Source organism: Ooceraea biroi, chromosome 10, assembly GCF_003672135.1.
Source record: "Ooceraea biroi isolate clonal line C1 chromosome 10, Obir_v5.4, whole genome shotgun sequence".
Lineage (NCBI taxonomy): Eukaryota > Metazoa > Arthropoda > Insecta > Hymenoptera > Formicidae > Ooceraea > Ooceraea biroi.
The window spans coordinates 3,990,430-4,015,258 of NC_039515.1; the positions used below are offsets into that span (position 1 = coordinate 3,990,430).

Below are 24,829 nucleotides of genomic sequence, written 5' to 3' on the forward strand. Positions count from 1 at the left end.
CGATCTATACACCCACGTATGTACACATTGCACTTTTGCCTCTTACCGGTATGAATGCCAATACGGAGCTCGAGAGTTTCTTGAGGCCGATGAGGTATCGTATGATGCTTAACAGCGTTGAGTAATTCCAGCGACATCGATGCTATTTGTCCGGCGTGCCTGTCTCCGATTCTTATCGGAAGACCGGAAACCTGAACGGGAAAATCGTCGAGCACTGATAAATAATTTCCTCTCGCAATTAAAATCACTTAATTAAAAATGCTACTCACCACCATGTAGGCGTCGCCTATCGTCTCCACCTTGTACACCTCGTACTCCTCGATTATGCTGTCAAACAGCGTGTACAAGCCGTTCAAGAAATTCACAACCTGTCGACGATGATTATTTTTATGATTATTCCTGCTCTATTCGTCGTAAAGCAAAGCACGAAAATAAATACCTGAAACGGCGTGCTTTCGGCTGACATCGCCGTGAAACCGACGATATCGCTGAAGTATATGGTGACCAAATCGAACGCCTCCGGTGCCACTTTGATGCCGTTGGCCAAGCAATTCGCGACAGGCCTACAACAAGCAGACGACGTAACAATATATATGCATATAAGTTCTCACGGTAAGCAGCCAGCGAGGAGGACTCACTTAGGTAACATTCTGTGAAGTAGCTCCTCCGTTCTCTTTTTCTCTTCTAGGAGGAGTCCCGTACGCTCATTGACTACACCCTCGAGATTGCTCGCGTATTTCTCCATCATGTTCATCATTTGATCCATGATATTCCGATGACATCCGGCCTTCATCTTCTTCAACCTGGTCCTAATGGTTTTAAAGTCCGGCCTGAGCTCTGGACTTTCCGCCCAACAGGCCGTGATGGTGCTGATGATGTAATCGGTGCAATTCGCCTTCGATTCGGAAAGCAAGATCAAGTTTGGCCTAAATGGCGGTTCACCGTCCGCTGGGAACTTTTTCACCCGGTCTATGATCTCTGTCAAGTTAAACAATAGACATATTTATCCTTCTCTGTGGCTTTGACCAAATCGGTAGTTCATTTATCATGTTTCTTTGCGCTATCGCGTGTATTTACCTTTAGGTTCCAGATTTATACCTCCGTACGGTCCCTTCCGCCCAAGAATTTCATACAGAATAATGGCGAAGGAATAAATGTCTCCTTCCTGGGTGCCTCGAATCGAAGCGTGTGGATTTCTCAGTAGCTCGGGAGCTTTCCAAAACAGGTCTGGAACGAACGAGAGAAAGAACGGTTAAGAACGACGGTTTAACGCGCGATAAACGAACTAGGCGTGGAGAGAGATCCGCGTACTTCGATAATACTGATGTTCACCGATGCTGTCAGATTCGGCACAGTGACGCATGTCGTGAAGACCGAAGTCGGAGACCTGGAGCACCCAACGTGAGGTGACAACGCAATTGGAAGACTTCAGATTACCGTGGCAGACTAGCACAGATGACTCGTGAATGTACAGCATACCCTGTTTAATAGAAGCCACGTCTAAAATCACCTTACAATATCGTAGCGTCTGGAAAGTCGTCTGTCTAGGGGACACCTACCTTAATGAGATCGTGAACTAATGATGCAATGAACATATCATCTAATTTTATATCTTCGTTTTCGATGATGTCCTAAAAAAAAAGAAGAAAATATACGATTCACGTTTACGTAAGCACGACCGGCGTTTACTCTTTCTTTGTTCTCATTGTTCAAACTTTCAAAAGCGAATGTGCATCAGGCTACGCGTACGTAGCTCTTATTTATGCGCGATAAATACATTGTTCTTGAACACATAATATACTGTACTACGAAATAATAGCAGGATGTCACCGTGATTACGCTATGACGTACATAAAGACTTCCTTTGGCACAATAGTCGGTAATTAACAATATCCTCATCGGCTCGACACACGCTCCGATGAAAGAGTTGAGATTACTATGCCTAATTTCACGGAGAATGCGCATCTCCTTCATGACGTCCCGTGAGATATCCTTCTTCTTTGAGAACTTCAGCTCCTTTATCCGCACCACGACACCGTGGTAATGCCCAGTTTGCGCAAACACCTGACCACCACATCTCGACTCGTAGGACATTGCACTAACTAAACTTAACTGCAATCGGAAAGAAAAATCTGTGTTGTTTCTTTCTTTGTGAGAAATCCATGTGCGAACAACAAGCGCGCTGCATCGCCGCGCAGCAAAATTAATAACTCTGACGTGTTACGCTCACCTTACTAGGGGAAGACATCATGTTGTCAGGTCGAGGATAGCCGCGTATCTCGCTCGGATCGATTTTCCAAAGCAATCCCTCAATTTCCTGCTCTATCTTCCACCTGCGATATATGCTCATGATGACCACCGCAACGCAGAATAGCAAGACCGCGAGCACGACGGCGATGACAATGCTGCGGAAGTGCGTATCGTCCTTCGGACAGTGTTCATTAAGAAATCCGCATCCAGGTTCAGCCTCCGGCTTATTCTTACCCGGCCAATCCATAGCTCCCGACGGTCTGTATACCTGATGTGACGTAATTTCGTATTTAGTCCCGATATTCGTGACTCGGGTTTCGGCGTATTCGGGTTTCATGAGTTTCCAGCGATTTAAGTCGCAACACGACCGCACGGTCTTCGACCTGCGACGTGACAAATGCGTCCTTGAATGCTACAAACAACTCACTCACTAGAGTTTCACCCTGTTGGAACTGGCCCACGGGCTTCATCTGATAGTCGCAGGAAAAGTTATCGCGGTTGAACGTCTCCTTCTTCAGTGCGAGTACCGAGAAGTTACCCTCCGAGTCACCAAAGTTGTCCAGTTTGATGGTCGCTCCGCTCACACCTAGCACAAAGATTGATCAATCGATATCGTTTAGATATCAATCCACTAAAGATGCGTTTAGATATTGATCTTCGGCCTCTTGGAAAAGAGCAAGAGGCTCAGTTAGGAAAGATTTGGTTTCACCTATGATCTGTGCCAGTCTCGTATTTATCGCTGGCACATCGAGTGTCACGAACCACTCGAGATTAATCCCATTGATACCGATTATCAGATTATCTACTAGACTTATTATTATACGTACTTACTTTGATACGTATGATTCTTGATGATAGTCTCGATTATGAGAGTGCCATTTTTCGCGAGTTCCTCGATAGGCTGATCCGGCTGATCTCGTATCAACTGATCCAAGGCTCTCGCATACAGTTTGAGGGAGTCATAGAGATATGCCGCGTAAATTGACACGTACTGAAACAGAGATTAGACGTGCAGCGAAGACAGTGGCGGTTACGATTGGTTCACGGGAGTTGGCACAGTTTAGAAATACCTTTTCATATTTTCTCAGAAGCTCCGGAATCACGAAGTTGAAGGGCTCCTTGCTACTGTACTCCCGCACTTTTTTCGTGAACTCCTCATAGTTCTGCGTCGGTGGCGTGGACACGACCACCAACAAAGAGCGTGCCCTCTTCAGGAAGCCTTTCGGGTCGAGGCAATTGTTCAGGTGGTCAAAATGCTCAGGTTCTACGTCAAACAACGACGTCGAATCATTACGAGAACGTGAGGGAGAGCTGTCCAACTGGAAACCTTCCGTTTCTTTTCCGTTCTTTCAATTTGCTTGCTCGTTCGCGCGAGCGTGACGTCGCAGATTGGACAGCTCTGACGTAAAGGCTTTGAGATATAGGATCTTTGAGCGTTAGAGAGAAACGTGCGCACACGTGCAAGGATACCGTTAATTTAGTTAATTTAATGTTAAATTTATGGAGGGATCAGTTTCATAATGGGCGTAAGACCGACGATTGTGTAATCGGTTTTTATCGACATTTACCGTGCGCGATACAAGCGAGTAACGCGTTTGTGCGATAAGGTATACTGCAGTTTTACTAACTCCACAAATATTTCTGCGCTTCGCGCTGCGAGTACGTCATCATGTCCACGTGTATCACCATGTACTCCCCATTGTCCAGCAGCCTCTGACCTTCCATCGAATTCATCATGTCTATCAGCGACATCGGCGTACCGAGGAAGATGTAAACTGGAATAACAAACAGTTGTTGTTTAACGAAGTGTAACGAGGAAAATTGCTGCAATTAATGTATTATATATAACTGTTACGCGAACGAAGCTAGTAATTCTTTCCGGCGAACGACACGTGGAAGAGATAATCGAGGAAAATTCAATTATTCATCGACCATCATACGTGTGGTATGTATATTTATACACGCGCGGTGTCAATCAAATGGAACGAAGCAAAGAACGTGGCTAAAGAAAAACGCTGTTTTTTAATTGCAAATCGACGAGATTAACGCTGGCTCGTAAGACACGGTCGCCCGAGGAGTCCTGAATCATCGGAATCGCCGATCGGAGTCCACCTTGTGTAAATTCACACCGTTTTATCGCGGCCGTTCGATCGCGCAGCGGAAAGCTCGCGGCGAGCGAGCGGGTCTTGCGAGCCAGCGCGAACATAAAGAAATGTGGACTGACTGCGGGTCATGTTTTTGGTCTCCTGTATAAGTTGGAACCATACGCTGACTTGGCAGCAGGGCAGCCTCTCCTCGCAGCACGTGTGCCGGTCCTCGACGATCTTGTAGTGGTTCACGGTGAGGTTGTTCATAGCCGCCTGCTCCTGCAGCGAGCGTGCGACCGTCGACCAGTCGCGCTCCGCCACGATCGTAAATTTGTTCCATCCGTAGTGCAGCAGCAAGGCGATCACCGACTTGGTCACCTGCGTGTCTGGCGGCTCAGTTCTCACGAAGGTGTTTATCTTCGACGCCTTGTAGTCCGAGCATTTCTGCAAGCGAGAAGAAAGAGGATGTTACTGGATTGTAATATATATTCGTCCCGTTCTTTAGCGTTTTTAATATGAATTAATTATTAATTATTTAATAATATGAGTTGTAACATATATTTGTCATTAAAGACTAAAAACAAGATTATATTGTAATATTGCAACTCAATATTATTCAACTGGAGTTGTCACTGAGGAAAGTCTCCTTTCCTCCACTTGCTGCTGCCAGTCCACCCTCGTGCGGATCTACCTTCTTATTTTTAATCGACCCATTTCGCCGCGGCGAAATCTTTCAGGGCGAACCAGAGGCTCGTCGTTCGCGAGACGATCGTTTTTAATTCAGGTTCGAGTCGTGGATCAGGATTTATTTGGCGTCTCGCGTCTCGCGGCGTGTAATCGAATTCGCCACGTTCGCAGCCATGTCCGGTCCCCGCGCACTTATTCAGCAAATACTTCGAAATCTACATGCGATACGCGCGAACGGGAATTTGCACGCGGAGACATCCGAAGCCGCTATTTTTCAATGATCGTTAGCTTGGTAGCATTGCAACAACTCGTTTCATAACATCTAGCTGCGAAACAGTTTAGATTAATAGCGGAATTCAAGGCTTTCCGAAAATCTATCCTACGGAATTCCTCCACATCCTTGATTTCTGATGAAGATTTTTATCGTATTCTAATTCAAGAGTGGGACGAGACGAAAGTCGGACGTTTAGCGTGAAACGCGCGGCAGGAATACAGCATCCGCTATCGGGTACATCGTATCGTACCCGACGATCTTCAATTGCGTCAAAGTGCAACGACTGACTGCTTCATTACACGCAATCGATTGGAGATCGTAGGTGATCACGCGATTATTAATCGCTCTATGATTCCAGTGATTTCTTTCAGCGTGACCGTAACGTAGGAGGAAAAGCAGGAGGAGGAGACCGCGAGTCCGCCCTTTCCTTGGAAGCAAACCAGCGCAACGCACATGCATACATACGCGAAACGCGTGGTGCACCAGGACGGCGGGTTGCCCCGTTCGTCGGTGCAATGAAAACGAGCGTAGCCGCCAACCAAGAGGAGAGAAAGAGAGAAAAAAGGGGACCGCCACAAAGGAAGGAAAAGGAAGAGGAGCGGGAGGAAGTCGACGGGGGAGGGCACACGCCGATGTGATGGGAGAGGAAGAGAAAGAAAGAGAGAAACAGAGAGAGAGAGAAAGAGAAAGAGAGAAGGGGAACGAGACGGAGATGCACCGGGAGTAATGCAGCAAAGTTGGCTGAGTCGGGTGCCATGGTGTGTGGCGCGGTTAAATATAAACCCATGGTGAAGGAGGGCAGGAGGAGAAGTGGAATGAACGGGGCGACTCTCCTCGCGCGTTCGCGCGAGCATACACCCGAAGAGGTGCATGGGGCGGCTGAAACACGGACGTGTGTGTGTGTGTGTGAGAGAGCGTGTGGGACATGCGCTCCTCATTAACATATAAATTAAACGTGACAGTCGTGGGGGTCAGTTCTTCTTTAATCGCGGCGACCACCGCCACGCTGCCTGTGGTCCTCTTTCTTTCTCCCTTTTCCTTTTTTCTTCGTTGCCTATGGACTGTCATCTCTGTCCGTCCGAGAATCCAGAATGTTAACGGAGCGTTTTCGGCGGTCTTGTTGCATCGGGCCGTATAACGTAATATGTTCACTCTCCTCGTCGATTCTTAATTAATAATAATCGATAATTAATGACCGGTTCTTAGCGGCCCTTGGCCGACTTTAGGCGCACGGACATCGAGCCTACCGCCTCAAGCCTGACTCGCGCACAGAGGATCACTTGTTCGTCAGTCGACTCTTGCGAATCTCGTTGTGATATCTCGTAAAAGAAAAAAAAGGAAAATAATTAGCTTATATAGAGATTCACGTGATACGATATACACTGCTGCCGCGTTATACACTGCTTTATTCGCTTGCGCTTATGGTCACTGCAGTGACGAACATAAACGCGACACAAAGTAGCCAAATTTCTAGCAACAATCTCAACGTCCATTTGTCTGAGAAACTGTCCGGTTCTCATGCGAATACATATTTATCTTGTCGAAACCAAGAATAGAGAAGACTGTGAAGCGGGTCAGGTTTGTTTATCGGGACCCGGACTTCCCGCTTTTCCCACTCATCCCTACGCGGGATATCGGGGAGCCCTGATACACGAGAAACTGACCCAATGCTCGAGTCGGTCAGCTAGTCAGCGTGGGCGGGGGGATGCGGGTTCTTCTCTATATTTAGAATTATGATTTCACGGAACTTTTCGTGCTCCGGAATGTTTTTCGTTTCTCGTGGTAACATCGCGGGGCAATGGCCCATATTCCCCAGTGCATTTAAAGCGCTAAATGCAATCGCGCTGGCTTTTTCTGGCTGCCCGCACATGAAGAATGTATCCCACGTAAACGCGAAACGAGGAGCGAACAACGTGACTAGGCCCCATGTGTACGTGACGAAAGTACGGATCGGCGCATTTTCGGGGCGTTACTCCCCCGGATTTGGCGATTGCGATCAGAACTACGAGCCCCCTCGACCAAGCTCGTTTGCTGTTGTCTCTAAATTCCTCGATTTTCAAGCTTTTTTGCTCGACTTTTCGTAAAAATTATTCTGAATTTCTGGAACGGAATATGACTGCATGATAAAAACTGTCTTATCAAATTATATTCTTTTCTTCCTTCGTATTTAATACATTACGCCAACGTTTTTGTATTACGATGTTTTCTCACGATCGACGTGGTCGCCAGGGTACCTTTCTGGACAACAGTATTATCTCATTCTACCTTTTTATTATCTTGCTCTTCCCTCTCCGAGCTGAATGCGATCCCCAAATTGTACGGCCTCCCGTTAAGTTCGTTTATCGGCGACCGTCCGCCGAGTGAAAGGGACGATCGGTAGGAACGACGAACGAAACTGACCCGCCACTCGAGGCGGTTATCCTAGTTCGTGGACGAGACGCGCTGGGACGAAGGTGGGCTTTGGTCATTGCCGGCTCTCTCGAGCGCGGTGTTATTCTGGGCTGCACTCGGCTATATTTAGACGAGACCACCTTGAGGGAGCTCAAGACTCGAGAGCTCTCCGTGGCACAAACGAGCTGGTTTTCTCCGCCAGCCGACCGATTGTGTGTTCGGTGTTGTGCAACGCCCCGGCACCATCTTGAAAGACAAAGGAAATCCCCGCTTTCGTCAGGCGGCTTCGCAGCATCCTCCTCGTTCGCGCGATCAATCGTCCGTTTTTCACCGGTCGCGTAAATAATCGCTCGCGGTCGGAAACCTTGCGCAACGTTGCGCCGCCAGCCTCCGCAGACGGGTTTGCTCAAGCTTGCCTCGCAGCACGCTTAATTAACGACAACGGAGATCGATTTCTCGCGGCGGATCACGTTTATTTATAGCTCATTGAACGTAAGATGCAAAAATTCTGGAGTCCTTATGCAAGAGCGCGTTGCGCGGTCCTAAAAGTCCTACACGCAAAGCGATAGAGTCAAGCGCATAGTGCATCGGGCGATTGATTAGATTAGATTGATCCTGTATTACATCATACTGCACGTATGCACGTACGCTCGTACGTACGCACTGAGTCGTTCCCCAAATATTGGAAAAAGGTTCGTTATCGGCGCGTATACGTGACACGCGCGATTAAGAGATTACGGCATCGTCAAAGTGACGCGACGGTCTTTCGTAATTTCATGTTCTATATATATACGACAATCTTGACGTATGGCTTAAGTAACCCTCGATACGGATATTAACGGATATTATCGCTCGCGGATTACCTAACAGGAAAACACGGATCCGGAATTCTCGTTCGATTTTCGATCTGCTGTTCTCGAGACGAATGTTTTCCCGGAGCATTTGGCTGAATTTCACGACGTGCTTCTCGGAAAACAATTTCGGGTTTGTATGTCAACGTCCTTCGATTTACCGTGACGCTACTACCTACACAACCTCGTCCCAGATTTTCATCGTCGGCCGTCGCGAAACGATTTTTCGATGCAGCACCGGCGGTTTTGCGTCTTTCTTGAGCGCATTCGTTCGGAACTTCCGCGATTGCGAAATAATCTTCGACGACAGTCAGTCGTTTTAAGCCCGTATCGGATTGACATTAAAGATTGAGATGGCGAGTCGGAGATTAGGATTTGACCGATCAAGAAATAGAAATGGAAAATTTACTATTTTGATTGGTCCGATGATGACGATCTCTCTCGATCTCCGCCCCGCGGCATCTCTGGCAAATGGGAGCAAGATTCGCTCGCTGATCTTGCAAAATGGTCACTCGGAACGATAATGCGTATTTTTGTGCGGTCGCGGGTATCGCAAACGGTCCGTGTTAATTCGATAAACACATGTTATGCACATGTGCGCAAATGCAAAAAATCGGCCGTCGATCAGCAACATGCGGCTGTCATTTGCCGATTCAGCGGGAGAACAATCATTGCGCAAGAACAATTCCGGGAGACTCGTCGATCGGTATTCGTATCGCCTGCGATTGCCACTGAAATAGAAAAAACCGCAGAACACCCTCCTCCTCCTCCTCCAATCGATGAACGCGATATGCAAGCAGAGGACAATCAACTGTTATTTATAACAATAACGAAGTACCGCTCGTATTCGTATCTCTCTCGGCACATAATTGCTCTCTAAAAATAACGCATTTCAACAAGCATTATCGAGGCGCCCACATCGATGACCGCCGCTTCGGATTATTGTTGTAAACATCCTAAACAGTGTCACGAGTTCATCTTAGATACGGCCGGGCATCGCATTGGCATTCGTGTCATTTAAATCGTTTCATAAACCAATGACGAAATGAAGTGGCGAGGTCTTAGACTCTTCGTACGCGCTCCACGTTAATCAACATGTGTTCGGCGCATTATCCGAGCACGTATAAATAAACCACGTGTTCATCGACCACGACGTACGCTTTATCCTGTTCACACGGAGCGGAAGTAACACCTGAAGAAGAAGAAGAGTCGCGCAAGGAAGCCCAACACTTGTCGGGATATAAGATGACGTCAGTTTTTCCTGCCTCTGAAGTCGAGTCCTGCTCATTTGACAGTGATGATCTTTATAGTAAGATTGTTTGGAGAATACATGATAAGTCGAAAATCGTGCACACAATGCACAAAACAAGATTGTATGTAAAGAAAATTTATTGATATCAAATTCTCCATGAAATTCTTTTGTAAAGCAGCTCGCGTCAGCTCGATAAATAGAGTTCTCCTCGAGCAAACGATGTTGTTCGAAGTTTCACGCGATTTTATGCGGAGATAAAGGACTTGCTCTTGATTCTGAATGCAGTTAACTCGGATTGCTTCCCAGAATTCACGAATATAAAAAGAACAGATCGACGATATCACATTCTGTTAACAGCGGCTATTAGCTCTCGCCTGACGACGCCGCATACGAGGTGCCTCAATCTTTGGTGAATTGTCTGCGAGTCCTTGCACATCTTCGGCTTGATTTCCTCAGCGAAATTTATGGGATGTTTAATGCAAATTTTGGTCTTATATTGTTGAAGCTGACGCGGTTAGGCTTAGTGGTAAAAACCTATAATAAAGTACAATTTATTTCGATTTAAATTTCAGAGGACAAGATTTCTGTTTATATTCTCGAGGCTTAAATCATCAGTTTATTACATCAAACGGCTTCACAACTTTTCTGCAATAAGATTTCTCTGACACTAACGATATCTGAAATTTCGAAATCGTCAAAGACTTTATGGCAGGCACAGGAATTTATTCCGCTACATATGGCAATAGATAAAAATTTGTTGTTTTCGAATGACAAAATATCAATTTCTTTATTCTCTCAAAATCTATCGTTAACATTATTCAAGATTTCTTTTAATCATAATTTAAAATTTATTCATAATTTATTATTACTCTGTTTTAAATTCTAATCGATTAAGTTGAATGGAAGTCAACAATACGGTGACTTGTTTGACGAGATAAATCGTGAAATATTAATACCTTTACTGCTAGGAGTTATTTTAAACACTTTATCGCTAAAATATTTATAAACTTTCGAAATTTATTCCAGACTACTTTTGCTAATTAAGTTAGTCGCTGATTAATTAATGAAGAACAATAATATCAGTGCAAGATAATAAAAACTCTGGTTTTCACAATTTCAATACTTTCAGATTCAAATTAATTAAATAATGATTTACGATACTACCAATAATTAACTAAAGATATTGCAAAGACAACAACGACAATAATGAGCGATTCTGATTTTGCAGATTTGTCGGTATCCGTGGCAAAGATCACAATCGGAAAATATGGAGGATATGAATTGTGCTGCATTTCAACATCAGCGAAGAAATATCATCAGGTTGTCATTAGGTATCAACTCGAATAAAGAAACAAAGAAATACGACGCGGCGGTTTTCCTCTCGCCGCACTCGAGGCGCGAGAGGAGAGCGACGATTAATCTCTGATAACGGGCAATTAAAGATCGACGAAGATCGAAAACGTCGGATGGCCTGAAAAACCACAGCTTTAATCTTTCCTCGCGGCGAACCCGTTTCTCTTTCGGTTCCCCTCATGGCGGTGACCGCGCACGACGGGTTTAGCGACCATGCCTTTTTTCTCTTTCTTTTTCTCTCGCTCTTTCTCTTTTTCTCCAAGGCGTCGGACGCCGTTGATATTTAAAACTGTCTTTACTATATTTAGACTGTGTCTATATTCATCAGCGGATGTGTCTATACATAGAGCCGTACCGTTGTATTTACCGACTCATGTTCCACAGTGCGCGCGCGAGTCAGAAATCCTAGTGCGTGAGCATGTACGTGCGTGTGTGTTGTAATCGACAGAATGCACAGTGGGCTAGAATCGAAAAAAGCTGGCCAAAAGTCGAATTTTTTCAACTCTTGGAAATCTGTGCGTTTCGACCTTTTTTGATTCATGGATATCAGTATTTTCAAAAATGTGAATGGAGTTTCGTAGGAAAAATTTCCTTCCCATTAATCAACAATTAATAGGGGGCAACGCGTTAATGTTCCGAAAAACGAATTATGAATGAGTATAGGCTATAGCTTACATTATTGTATGCGGATGCAAGTAATTTTGCTTTTTACTCTATAAATAGAATTGAAACTCTTTTCCCAAACAGTTATAACCATTAAAAATGTTTGTTCATCAATTTGTGTTAATCTAAGGTTTTGGTTTCTTAAAATATAAGAAAGAAGTAAAGTTCAATATCATTTTTTTAAATAGCTGTAAAAGGCTGTTTGGGATTCTTGTTTTATCATCTTGTGTAGGATTCAAACTAAGTATTTCCGTTTGAATTGTGCACACCAACGCACACCTTTGCGTTATATACAGGATGTTTCATTTTAATTTTCATATCGTAATAACTCGAAAATTTGGCGTTTTGGTAAAAAATGTTTGAAATGAAAGTTGTAGGTTTTTAAGTGAAGCATTACATAGCAATACCAGTATGACCTTGATAGTGTTGTCAAGATCATGTACAGATCACCGTGAAATTTTTAAATGCCGCGAAACGTACGACGCGGCGCGGTAGCGACTGTAACTTTCAAGCTTCATAACTTCGAAGTATTTAACGGATAAATACTTTGTTATAGTGTTCTGAAAAGCTCTTGAGGTAAGCTACAAAAATATCTAATGAAAACTGGAGGTTCCCATTTAAAAAATTCAAGGTGACCTTTGCGTGACCTTGGCAACGCTATTCACGGTCATACTAGTATTATTATCTAATACCTGATTTAAAACCCTATAACTTTTATTTGAAACATTTTTTTCTAAAACGTCATGTTTTCGAGTTATTACGTTTGGCCAGCTTTTTTCGAGTTTAGCCCACTGTGGAATGGTGCGATCAAGCGCGTATCAAGGTTTCCCGGAGTTCTCTCTATCATATCGCCTCTCGCAGATTTTTGTCGCGTGCTCCTTCGTGCTTCGACAAACGACGAACAAACGCATTATTTCGCGTCCAACGATGTCCATTCCGTCCATTACATAATTCTAATTCAGCTTGAACAGGCTTTGCAACTTGTACTCTTGCAAAAAACATGAAAATAAGAGACAGAAATCAATAAGCTGTTAATTGATACATTATCGAGACGAGAATAGATCGGCACGAAAAAACGGTGATGTAACAGGGCACTTGCATCACGTGCATTATTACCGGAAACTGGCTTTGTCGTGATTACAACAATCGTCGGACGTGAATTGTGGGGTTTCATCACGTTCCGATCACAGAGTGCTCGTTCTTGCGCCGTGGATAGGTCGTTGATGCGTAACACCACAGAGAAAGCACGCTACTCGAGAAAATCACCAATATCAATCGAGAACAGTATTACGCTTTTAACGCCCGCCATGCCGTTACCGTAAACTTCAAACCTACGCATCCAAAAATTGATCCTCGCAAACCAGAGAAACTTATCTGCAGCGATATACATGTTATATTAGGGGTGTGATTTAGTTTTGAGGGTTTTTTTTGCTCAAAAACGCATGTATTTAAATATGATAATGAATGAATACCTTAATCAAAATACTTTCCTTCGTTTTCTATCACTTTTTCCCATCTTTCTGGCAAGAGATGGATTCCACCACGATAAAATCACTCTTCTTTTCAGTTGATCCATTCGTCGACGAATTTTCGTACTTCTTCGAAATTAAGAAAGTGTGTATCCTCTAAAGCGTGTTGCACCGACCGGAACAAATAATAATCGCATGGAGCAATGTCCGGAGAAGACTTGCCATTCAAGCTCTAATAGTGTTTCTTTCACTGATAACGCAACGTCAGGTCGAGCGTTGTCACGAAGAAGAATCACTTTCCGTCGTTTACTCGCAATTGGTGGTAGTTTTTGGTCCAATGCTTGCTTCAACTTGTACAATTGGTGTCGATAACCATCAGCCGTGACAGTCTCATGCGGATTTAACAGCTCATAGTACACTATCCCACCAAATACAGAGCATTACTTTTCAACCGTGAATATTGCGTCTCGGAGTGGATGTTGATGGTTCGCCTGGATCCACCCATGATTTTCTGCGTTTCGGATTATCAAAATAGATCCACTTTTCATCCCCAGTAACAATCCGAGACAAAAGACTCTTCTTTTTTTGCCTGGCGATCAACGAAATGCAAATGTTCAAATGGCACTTTCCGATAATTGATGTCGAACCCATTTCCCTTCTTTCTGAATTTTTCCCATTTCATGTAAATGTTTGGTAACTGTTGTACGATCAACATTTAATGCTCTGGCAAGTTCTGAAGTGGATTGTGTTGGATTTTCGTCTAATAATGCTTGCAAATCTGCGTTTTCAAGCTTTTTTGGTTGTCCCGAGTGTTCTTTGTCCTTCACATCAGTATGACCACTTTTAAAGCATCTAAACCAGTATTCACACGTCTTAATTGATGGGGCAGAATCACCATAAGTTTCCACAAGAATTCTATAACCGTCAGCCGCAGTTTTCTTTTGATTAAAAAACAAGAGCAACGCATGTCGAAAATGCTGTTTCGGAAGTTGCATTTTTACGATGATATAAACACGACTGTTATTGCATCTATTGCTATAATGCTACTAAATGTGATGGATAATGTCAAGACTGTAAGAAACAACAGTTATCGGAAACAGCTATTGGAACAAACTGACACTACAGCCATCTGTTGCAAAACCCTCAAAACTAAATCACACTCCTAATACAAGGAAAACCGAATAGCGATGTTTCAGCTATCTTATCGTGCACCGTTACGCAATATACAATCTTCCTCGCTCACCAAGAATCATCCGAAAATTTCGATAGTTTACTACTCTTCTGAAACAACAAACAACAGTGCTCCATCATTGCACTTCAACCGCAACCAGAGAACTCGCGGGAGGAATCGCGCGAATTTTTACGCGGTATTAACGGAAGCTTCTCACCGAAATTCTGAAGAAATTCTCGATTGTCTGACAGATACGCGCACGATCGCGCTCGAGATCGCTGGAAGGGATTAATGCGGCCCTGAATCGGGGCCCAAGCGTGCCACGTGTAGAGAGAGGAGGACACGCAGTCTCCTCAGACGCACCGCAGTGCATGAGAGGGGAGAGGTGACAGTGCGATCCGCGCGCGCAAAAGCCGCGTACACGTGTGTGCACGCACACCGTGGCAGGCCGATGCCTTCATTTATTCATAAATCAACAGCGTCTCTATTTATAGCCACTGCGGACAAATAGTATAGTCGCGCGTGCGTGTGTCGTAATATCCTTGAACGGCGAGAAACCTGGCGGGGGATCGTTTCAGGAATCGTAATGCTGGCGACAGATGAATGAAAAATTAGGGGGCAGCGACGCGCCGATGACCGATATCCCGCGCTCTCTCGGGCGGGCAACGGCACGTGCACCACTTTCGGAGATACCGAGATTCGACCGTGCGCGTTCGACTTCGCCGCGAACAGCGCGCGGCGTTCCGAGGAAAGTGGATTCTAGAAAGTTCCCCGTCGCACATTATTTGCGTCTCGCGAGACGGGAAATTCGTCCGGCAATTCTCCCGAGATGGTAGCGGCAGGTGCGACCGTACGGTATCCACCAGCTCGTTCCCGGCCGTGGCCGTCGACGTGCTCCTCACTGCACTTGGACCGGCGCATCGCGATGTACTTTATGATGGATCCGAGAGGAGGATAATGTCATGGGAGAGAGAGGACTTAATTTGAATCATGAGAAATTACTAGGAAATGCACTTCTTCTGTAATCCAATATTGCGATTTGGAAATTCAACTCTAATTTTTCCTGAACCAGCAATCCACTTACTGAAATTGAACGCCTTCAGAAAGGGCAATTGCCACTAGAGACAACTGATTCAATCAGTCTAATCTAAAATTATTAATCCCATGAGACTCATTATCCAATGATAAAAAACATTGCAAAGCAGAACCATTACAAAGATACTCATCCTTGCAACTGATCGCAAGAGTGCAATTCTCGCCAAATCTCGATAGAGAAAAAAGAACAGAATCATATATTATATATAAGATCCTTCCTCCGTTGCTACAGACATCAAAGCGCCAGCATCGACAAATACTGTCGCAAAAGCACGATACATCTCCGCTCGACGGTCGCCGATGATCGCGCGGCGGCCGTAGGGCCCGACGACGCCCCCGTGGAATGGCGAGGGCGACTGTACGGGCATACGAATACTACGAGTCTCGTGGCAGACACGGGGGGCGGAATACGCGCCATGGGAACGCGGCCTGGCTGGCTGGCTGATGCTGGTGCGCTGCCGCGCGTTCGCTCCGTCGTACGTTCATACACATGTTCGTTCGTTTGTGCGTTCGTACATTCGTACGCACGTACGCTCGTTCGGCTGTCGCGTTCGGCGAAGCAATAGCCCGGGCTAAATATAGCTGGCGATAAACACGGGCTAACTAGTGAGCCGCCGCGCCGTTGTAGCCGTGTAGCGCCGCGTCGGTATCCTTGGCTGCACAGTGAGCGAGTGAGCGAGATGACGACGACGACGACGACGAAAAGCGGAGACCCTCGGTACATTTCGCCGACTCTGCAGACTTTGAAACTGCATTTTCGAAAATGCTGACACGCGTGGCGCCGAACGTGACGCTTGTGACTCGCGCGTTGCACGGAAACGAAATGCTATACGGTTGCTGACAGATGCGAGTAAAAAAAAGCGGGCCTGCTTGTGTAGCATCGCGTACCTGCGTTCGTGTTTTAAGTAAATTCCGTTTCCGTTTCATTCCGGTTTCACGTTGGCGCCGAGCGCGATCTTCATAATAAACGAGTTAAAGTCAGGATTGCAGCTTTTTTCGTGTGAAACATGGAGGCAAACACTAACTCAAGTTGCTCTGATGATTCTCTAGAGAGAAATGCTAGAATCGTAAAAAAGTATCGTAAAAAGAAATAATAGGCTTCAGTACTATTTTGGCAACTTAATTAGCAAAAACCGGTCAAAATGCTGTTTTGAATAAATTCTTTCATCCCATTATAGCGGTGATTCAGACGCACGCGAGTTGTAGACTTGAAATGTTCTAGAGTTAATTATTTTCTGTCTCGAAAGAAAGAGAGAAAGAAAAAGAGCTTGTCAACTTTTTCGACAAATATAACGAGCTCTGATACCGATGTAATCACGATAACCGCAATTTTCGTCATGGTTTCTACGGACCAAAAAATCAGCCTTATATAATTTGCGAACCGCGGCAATTAAACAATTACGAGCAAGACGTATACTCGCGTGTCTGCGATAATAATCGTAAGTCGATCCGCAAAAATTACGTCGACTTATTATAATAGCGCGGGAACGTAACGTGACGTGGACTGAAATAATCATTCCCTCGTTTACCAGCACGGCATAATTTTCCACTGCATAATCATTTCGACAAAATGGAACGAGACGGTACTACTCATCACGCGTATGTAGATATGCCTGAAGAAGATGGTGCTCGGCTTCCTCGTCCGGGCAGTTTTCTATTAGCAGCAGCATCATAACAGATCGAAAACGCGCGGTAATTTTCTCGGGCGCTGCGCGCGACCCGCTACTAAATTATCCGCTGTCGTCTATTAATTATTCCCGCGAGTTATCAGCGGCGCTTGAAATTATATTTAGCGGCGTCACACGGCTTAACGCCGTGCCACGCCGGGACGAGTTTAACCGGCGACAAATTAAGGCGATTGCGAGCGAGCTGTCCGAGCTCGTTAAAATCGCATGTACTCCGCGCGCGCGCAGAGACGCGTCTACGAATTTGCCGCTCGAGGATTTCATGAAACTCGCACAATCAACCAATCGAGATCATCCCACGAAATCGAGTTGCGTGTGCGCTGGTCGCTCTAACATTTAGGAATTATTGTCTGCAGGCTTCAGACACGACGAGATGAAGTAATTGAGAGCAATTATTTAAATCAAAGATTTTCGAGTGAAACAATTTGGTTTCATTGATCTATGAAGCGTAAAAACGAAATTTATAAAATACATGATAAATAATGTACATACATAATAACATATATGATAAATAAAGATATATACAATAACATAGAATTAATACGATAAAATACAGCAAGTGCACAATGATTGGAAGCGAGACGCGGGGATCAATTTTACGGTAGACATTGTACAGATAGGAATTGAACCGCTCTATCTATTCTTGGAACGAGGCTACAGACTCGTTGTAAAAACTATTTATCGCTTTCCCTCCCTTCGCTCGTTCGCGGCGAGAATATTTGAAATTGATAGGGGGACAGTACACTCACTGTGAAGAATAGCGTGCTTAGCCGATAAGCGTAAGAGATCTGGTTCTCGCATGAAAGCTGGGAGGATTCGGTGCGAAGCAATAAGTCTGCAACGAAATTTCATGCGAACATTTAACTGCGTGTTACTGCTCGAGAAGACAAGTTGTCAAAGAGGAGCGTCCACTTGTCACATCTGATAATATTCAATGATATCCAAAGATGAATACGTGCCCAAGTCTTTTTCTTTGGATTTTATACGATAATACGAACAGTCAAAGCGCAAACCGCAGATATATCGCTTGCGAATTAATTGATTTCTCCAAAACACCAGATGCAATAATCGTGCTTGCCGACTGGTCTCATTAAACGACTTGTCGTTATTAATAGCGCATTGTAATGTACGAGTCGCTAATGCTGACAGGAAATGTGACAGAGCTGATCTGATCTCATTATCACGCGGAAGCGATGATGATGCACGAGGAACGCGATTTAACCTTGCACCGGTTCTCCGAGAAACGACGTCGCATAAGTTCCAGCTATTAATCGCAGCTCCGCCACAATAAAGCTGCCGATCGTGAGAAAGAAGGTGGTGCGCTGATGAGTCAGGCGATCATTGCGACACATCGCGAACGCGCGGTGTCTTTGCATCTTTATTCGCCGATCCATTATCCCCACTGCGCGAGATACCTTAACGAGAGGAAAACTGCAATAAAGCACGATGATGAAAACGATAGTGAGGCTAAAAATAGGAATTAAGAACAAATGCACCCTGCATGAGTCGCGCATTAATCACGCGTGCGATTAATTTTAATCGAGAGACATGAATAGCAAGCACGATCGCTAGATTCTCTCAAACAGATGGCGGCCGACAGTAAACGCATGCAAAAAAAAATAAAAAATATAAATAACACGAAAATGCACGTTGCATCTGGGTTGCAACCTCGGATAATCGACGAGGCGCCAGATATTTTTTGTTCGAGAAATTCGTCCGTTTTCTCACAAGGCAGCCTGCAGCCTGTACCGAGATGCCGTCGTCATAAAATGAGGGAAGAACATCGTCTGCGGACTATACATTCTTGTTGACCAAATGAATACGCGTCCGTACGTTGGACCCATAATTGGTGCCGGCCAATTAAGGGTTAATTGAGTGTATTTTAGTCTGAAACCGGCCGCGTCGCCGTCACTCCGTGGCGGCACCCACATTAAGCCAAGTCCCCATAGAGATTAATGCTGATCTACGAGCATTTCTTCATAGTTCTTCATTACTCACGTTGTAAACAATTAGACGCGGTTTTCATCGTGTTAATGGCGCTTATTTTTTTACACGGTAGATTCATGCATATTTTAGCACGACGGGATAAATCGATCATGGTAAATCGCGATAGAAATTAGCAGCGAGACGGAAACCATGAAGATCGAAGAGGCTGAAATGGGAAACGTGAATTCCACTTCGAATATCGAGGCGTTAATAATTGCTTTCCAGGTTCTTGATCGCTCGTCGTTTCACGATTATTAAACACACGATTATTAACGGTTCTGACAAATTACGATCGTTCTATTAACGTGTGAATACGCTTGAACGTTTATTACGCCGCGCAATATTTCACGATTATCAGCGATTAACTGGGCATCGATCGTGCGTTGTCCCGTCATTACGCGGCCGAGTCAATCGATGATTTCTCGCGATCGAAACGAGTATTAATTCAATTGTGGCGTGCCGGGCAAAAATATCTCGGCAAGAGGCTTTATGGGACACTTTGAGCTGCCGATTCCCTCCCCGAGTGCAGTCGAGTGCAGAAAGGCGTGCTCTTAATCGATCTCGAGCATCGCGAGCAATTTTCTTTACGCCGTTACGATTACATTTGCATTAATAATAGACTTTTTCTGTCGCCTACTCGTACAAATTAATCTTCGCGATCGGCAAGGGGGAGGAGATTACCTTGGCGTTATTAGAAACGTTTACTCCCCGCACGCGCGTGCACTTGGAAAATGCACTTCCAACGTGTAATTTTTTTCTCTCTTCCACGAAGTAATTGCGCGTGTCTTCGGGCTCCACGAGGAAAAGATAATAACTTCTGAGAGACGTTGTGCAAAGTCACGAGGCTGATACCGGCTATAAATACATCTCGCGGCATAAAAATAGATGAGCACAATGGAGATTCGGGACAAGAACGCGTATCCTGGTACGCGCGCGCGTACACTCTCGTGGATGCTCGGCGAAGCGGAGCTAAGTCTAGAACGAAATCAACCGATGACGCATATATCTAACAGGTTCGCTCGTAACTGTTTGTTTGCCCCTGCCGATTTTTTATTATTCTTGATACGGCGCGACGGCGCGCGCTCTTTCTCTCTCTCTCTCTCGCTCGCGCGCTTTCGCTCGCTCGCGGTGCGTATATAAATATTAATTGATCCCGCTCGTGCAATATTACGTTACACGCACTCGGCCCTTTTTTTCGCGCAATGCAAATACGCGTATGACGGCGACGATGATGATGATGATAAAGCGAACGCGCGGGGCCCCGGACTCTCGCCGGCCGAGCGCGAAACCAGTATTCTCACGCGCGCGCTCGCTCGCTCATTCTTCCATTCTGCCGTTCTAAAAATAGCACATCTGCACGCGCGCGCGCGAAAGCGCGGCCAGTTTTCCACTCATGATGAATGGATTCCCCATCGGGGCCCGTAAAGCACGACGCCGGGCCATCAATTCGGGAACTTTTATGGGAAACTGACGTGCGTCGAGTAATTTTTTATCCACGCACGAACGATCAATTTGTGTCGGAAAAAGTATGATTTGGCGCGTCGAGAACACTGCGGTTCGCATGGTTGATAATCCTTCCGTCGAATTTATCAAAAGGACTCAACGTCACGGCATTATCAGTACTAGTCTGAGAAAATAACAAAAAACAGGATTCGAAAAAGACCCGACAGAGAGAGAGAGAGAGAGAGAGAGAGAGAGACGCGGCCAAGAGCGATGATCTCCCGAGAGCGCGGAGCACAAAATGGTGGCGAGGGACGGCGCAAAAAGAAGCCGGGGAAAGGAATTATCGCGCTTCGCGCGCTCGTCTCTCCCGCTCGTGTAATCGCGACCGGTTTCCATCTGGCGACAGCCGATTGTTGGCGCGGCAATTTTCACTCGCGCGATTTTCCGTGCCGTGGAACTGTCGCGAAACGAACGATCCAATTAAATGGCCGGCGCGTTCATCACCGTCTCTCTTTCTCTATCTTTCTCGCTCGATCACTCGCTCGGCGTATCGGCGCACTCGCGCGTAAGCGAGCAGCATTCGAGCGCGCCTGTCGCTCGGTCTCTTCGCGTCTTTCCTTTAACGTCGCGATATATTTAAACGGTGATAATACGGCGAGCGAATCCTATCGATTCCCGCGGAACCGGTATTCTCACGCTCCACTCGTTCGTCTGCTGTCTCGGCTGCTAAAGATAGCACTCGTTTCAATATCGCCGCAGGACGCTGCGGATGCTGCATACTCGATTCTCGTTCCCGCAGAAAAATCAGCTAAATTGGTCGACACGCACACGCTATACAGCGCCGGCGAGGTGCACGACGAAAGAAATCGGTGTGTCCGCCTTTTGATTTTACCCACGTCCTCGCGATCACGCGATCACGTTGAGGATTACCAAACGTGTGATAGACTTGGATATGGGGTGACGAACCCAACAGAAAAAACGCTGCTATTGGATACATAATCAGAATTTTTACGAGACTATTCGTCATAAATTCACTGTGACACACGAATTGTGTAATATATTGGGTCATTAAGTATGAAACTTTACAAATGTAAAAGCGCCATCTTTAACATTTGTTATCTCAAATTTGGCGCCAGACGTCAGTATCAGGTTAGGTTAGTGTGATAGATGTATGTTCGCTCTTCAAATGTCATATTTGTTTGTTCAAATATCTTCATTAGTTTTATTGGTGGATTCTTTTTTATAGAACTATGGAAAAGTCCAAAATTCGTGTGATTTATAAATATGAGTTCCGCCGTGGAACCACAGGGTCGGAGACAGCTCGTAATATCAACGCCGTATTTGGTGAAGGTTCAACTAAAGCAACGGTGGGCAATTGGTTCAAAAACTTCAGAGATGCAGATTTCAGCCTCGCTAATGAGCCACGTAGAAGACCAAAGACGAAGGTGGATAATGATCACTTGAGAGCCGTAGTAGAGTCCGATCCATCTCAAAGTACACGTGAATTGGCATCGATATTCAATGTTTCCATACTCACCATATTGGTTCATTTAGCTGCAATTGGTAAGATAAAGAAGTTGGACAAATGGGTCCCGCACGAATTGACCGATGCGCAGCAGGCGCAACGTCTAGAGGCTTCCCTTTCTTTGCTTTCCCGTCACAAAAATGGATCTTTTTTGAATCGAATTGTGACCTGCGATGAAAAGTGGATACTCTACGACAATCGTAAACGCTCACATCAGTGGTTGAACGCTGATGAACCACCGAGACATCACGCGAAACCCAACATTACACAGAAGAAGCTTATGGTGACTGTTTGGTGGTCCAGGTCAGGTGTTTTCTACTACAACTTTATGAAACCTGGTACATCGATAACGGCTGAAGTATATTGCAAGCAACTGGACGAAATGATGCAACAACTTGCTATTAAACAACCGAAATTGGTCAATCGGTCAATGCCAATCCTGTTGCATGATAATGCTCGACCGCACACTGCACGACTGACCGTGGCAAAGCTACAGGAATTGGAATTGGAAACTCTCCGTCATCCACCATATTCACCAGATCTATCACCTACCGACTATCACTTCTTCCGGAATTTGGACAACTTGTTGGTGGGAAAATTCTTCAATTCTCAACAAGCAGTCGAAACAGCCTTCCGCGACTTCATCGATTCCCGTACTCCTGACTTCTATAGTAGAGGCATAGACCAACTACCACTAAAATGGCAGAAGTGTGTAGATAACATGGGCGCATACTTCGATTGAAAATAAATCATGTCCATGTGCCAAAAAATGCAAAAGTTTATGTTCTATTTGTAAAGTTTCATACTTAATGACCCAATACAATGTAGTACGTCACGCTACTTAACGTAACTTAACAATTGTACAGTCGAAAATGATTATCTGAGAATTGCAGCAAAATACAGATACGAATTTCCAAAGACGGAACAAGAGATCGAGGCCACGACGAAGAAAGCGCGATACTCGCTTCGCAACGACGGAGATTATTTAATGGTCGCGCGCAATTAGAGGGATTCGTGATAAGTCACCGATGTCGTGGGTGATGTCGTGTAGTATCGCTAATGGATGTGCGAGTTCGATTTAGAAGACACAACGTTAGAATGCCGCGGCAGCGGCCTGCAGGATGAGAAGAACGAGAAGAAACTAATAAACCGGTGGCGAGGTGGATCGTCATCGGTCGTCCGCGCTTCGGTGGTTATTAAATGAGACGAGCGATTAAGGAGATTTAACGATCGCCGAAGCGCGCTCGCGCTGGAACAGATGTGCCAATGTCGGCTGAGCTTTAAGTGGCGTTTGCTTCTCTCGAGTGCACATATTTCCGGATCAGATTTAAAAGATTTTTAATAGAATTTTTGCTGCTTCAATTTTTGCGGAAATAAATGCACAAATATGCTCGTTTATTTATTTCATATATATGTATGTATTGATATTTTTAGAAAATAAAATTTTTCAAAATTTGTGTAAAAAGTCAACACTTGCTTTCACTTTTAAAATTACAGGGGAATTGTAAAAATTAAGTAATACAAGTTTACGCTAAATTAAGATTATACAATCACGAATATAAATTTTTTGAAGAAAAAACTAAGAACCGTGCGATTAATTTCTGCAGATTTATCACTGTAAATTGAAACCGACACCTCGCGAGTCGGCCAAGCTCGATTTCCGGCGGCCACCTAACGTGGCAGTTAAATCGGGTAACTAAAAAGATTTAACGATTGTTTAACGGCCGTGGAGAGACGTTGCTACTGAGGTTCCTAAGGGCGAAGGAGAGAAAGACCGACTGATCGGAGTAACATCGGACCGACACACCGACGCGCGTGGCGGACCAGGTAAGCGTCCGCACGAGTGCATCACGCAGACTACGCTATAAATAGACCGCGAAGGTCAGGGGAATCAGCACTTTTCATGCAAATGCGCCGTGTCGATATAATAATATGCGGCTTCTTTCGCGTTGAAAACCGATCGCATCGTCGTCCCGGTTACTAAGGGACTACATGGCCGCGGATCTCATAACGCGGATTCTTCAACGACGTTCTCGCGCAATCGCGAAGAATGAAAAGAGACGAACAGGAAAAGGACGTGCGCTACATTCGTGAGTCTCTCTGAAATAATCTACTTTACGTCTCTAGAGCGTTTACTAACACTCACAGAATAAATGAAAAGATGAAGCAAACAAATGAAAGAAATAAAGAATCTGAGATTTTCGCGTTATTAATTATTACAAATTGATTCCAGGTTTCTTATCATTTCGATGCCAAAGAAAAATAGGAAGCCTCCAGCCACATCCAAATCGAAAAAAGAAACGATAAACAAATGTTCAAAGTCGACAACTTTCTCGCGATTAAATAAAATTTTTACCAGTTTCCTAATTATTCTCCGAAATGCATTTGCAGATAGATACAATCAAGTCTCGCGACCACGCGACAGCTTCGCAAAGTGTGAATAGTTCTCCGATTGGTAGACCGTCATCAGCCCGCGGCGAGAGTACGATCAACAAGTGGTTGCACCGCACAGCGTCGTACGATCGAGCGTGCGTGCACACGTGCACGCGCGAGCGAGTGCCGCCTTACAGCGTTACACTTGTTGAAAGTTCCCACTGGTTCCTGCAATTCCTCTGTTCTTTACTCCGGCCTCATTACGAGATTTGTT

At 45.1% G+C, this 24,829-nt stretch overlaps 2 protein-coding genes across 2 annotated transcripts in view; one reads left to right on the forward strand and one right to left on the reverse strand.

Moving 5' to 3' along the window:
* Positions 1–24,829, reverse strand: part of LOC105278257 (receptor-type guanylate cyclase Gyc76C) — a 70,184-nt gene that overhangs the window by 2,999 nt on the left and 42,356 nt on the right. The window contains exons 5-18 of the mRNA XM_011337222.3: positions 4,475–4,781; positions 3,879–4,025; positions 3,321–3,514; positions 3,082–3,241; positions 2,682–2,836; positions 2,231–2,518; positions 1,852–2,112; positions 1,560–1,631; positions 1,312–1,480; positions 1,078–1,227; positions 639–978; positions 440–563; positions 270–368; positions 47–191 (exon numbers count right to left, since the gene is read on the reverse strand). Of these exons, the coding sequence (XP_011335524.1) occupies positions 47–191; positions 270–368; positions 440–563; positions 639–978; positions 1,078–1,227; positions 1,312–1,480; positions 1,560–1,631; positions 1,852–2,112; positions 2,231–2,518; positions 2,682–2,836; positions 3,082–3,241; positions 3,321–3,514; positions 3,879–4,025; positions 4,475–4,781 (2,611 nt within the window). The remainder of the gene's footprint in view (positions 1–46; positions 192–269; positions 369–439; positions 564–638; positions 979–1,077; positions 1,228–1,311; positions 1,481–1,559; positions 1,632–1,851; positions 2,113–2,230; positions 2,519–2,681; positions 2,837–3,081; positions 3,242–3,320; positions 3,515–3,878; positions 4,026–4,474; positions 4,782–24,829) is intronic.
* LOC113562707 (histone-lysine N-methyltransferase SETMAR-like) lies at positions 21,908–22,924 on the forward strand. Its single transcript, XM_026972854.1, has one exon. It carries the CDS (start codon positions 21,908–21,910, stop codon positions 22,922–22,924), a length of 1,017 nt encoding a protein of 338 aa, XP_026828655.1.

Excerpts from the sequence above, each read along its gene's own strand:
- LOC113562707 (XM_026972854.1), top strand. The coding sequence starts at position 21,908 with ATGGAAAAGTCCAAAATTCGTGTGATTTATAAATATGAGTTCCGCCGT.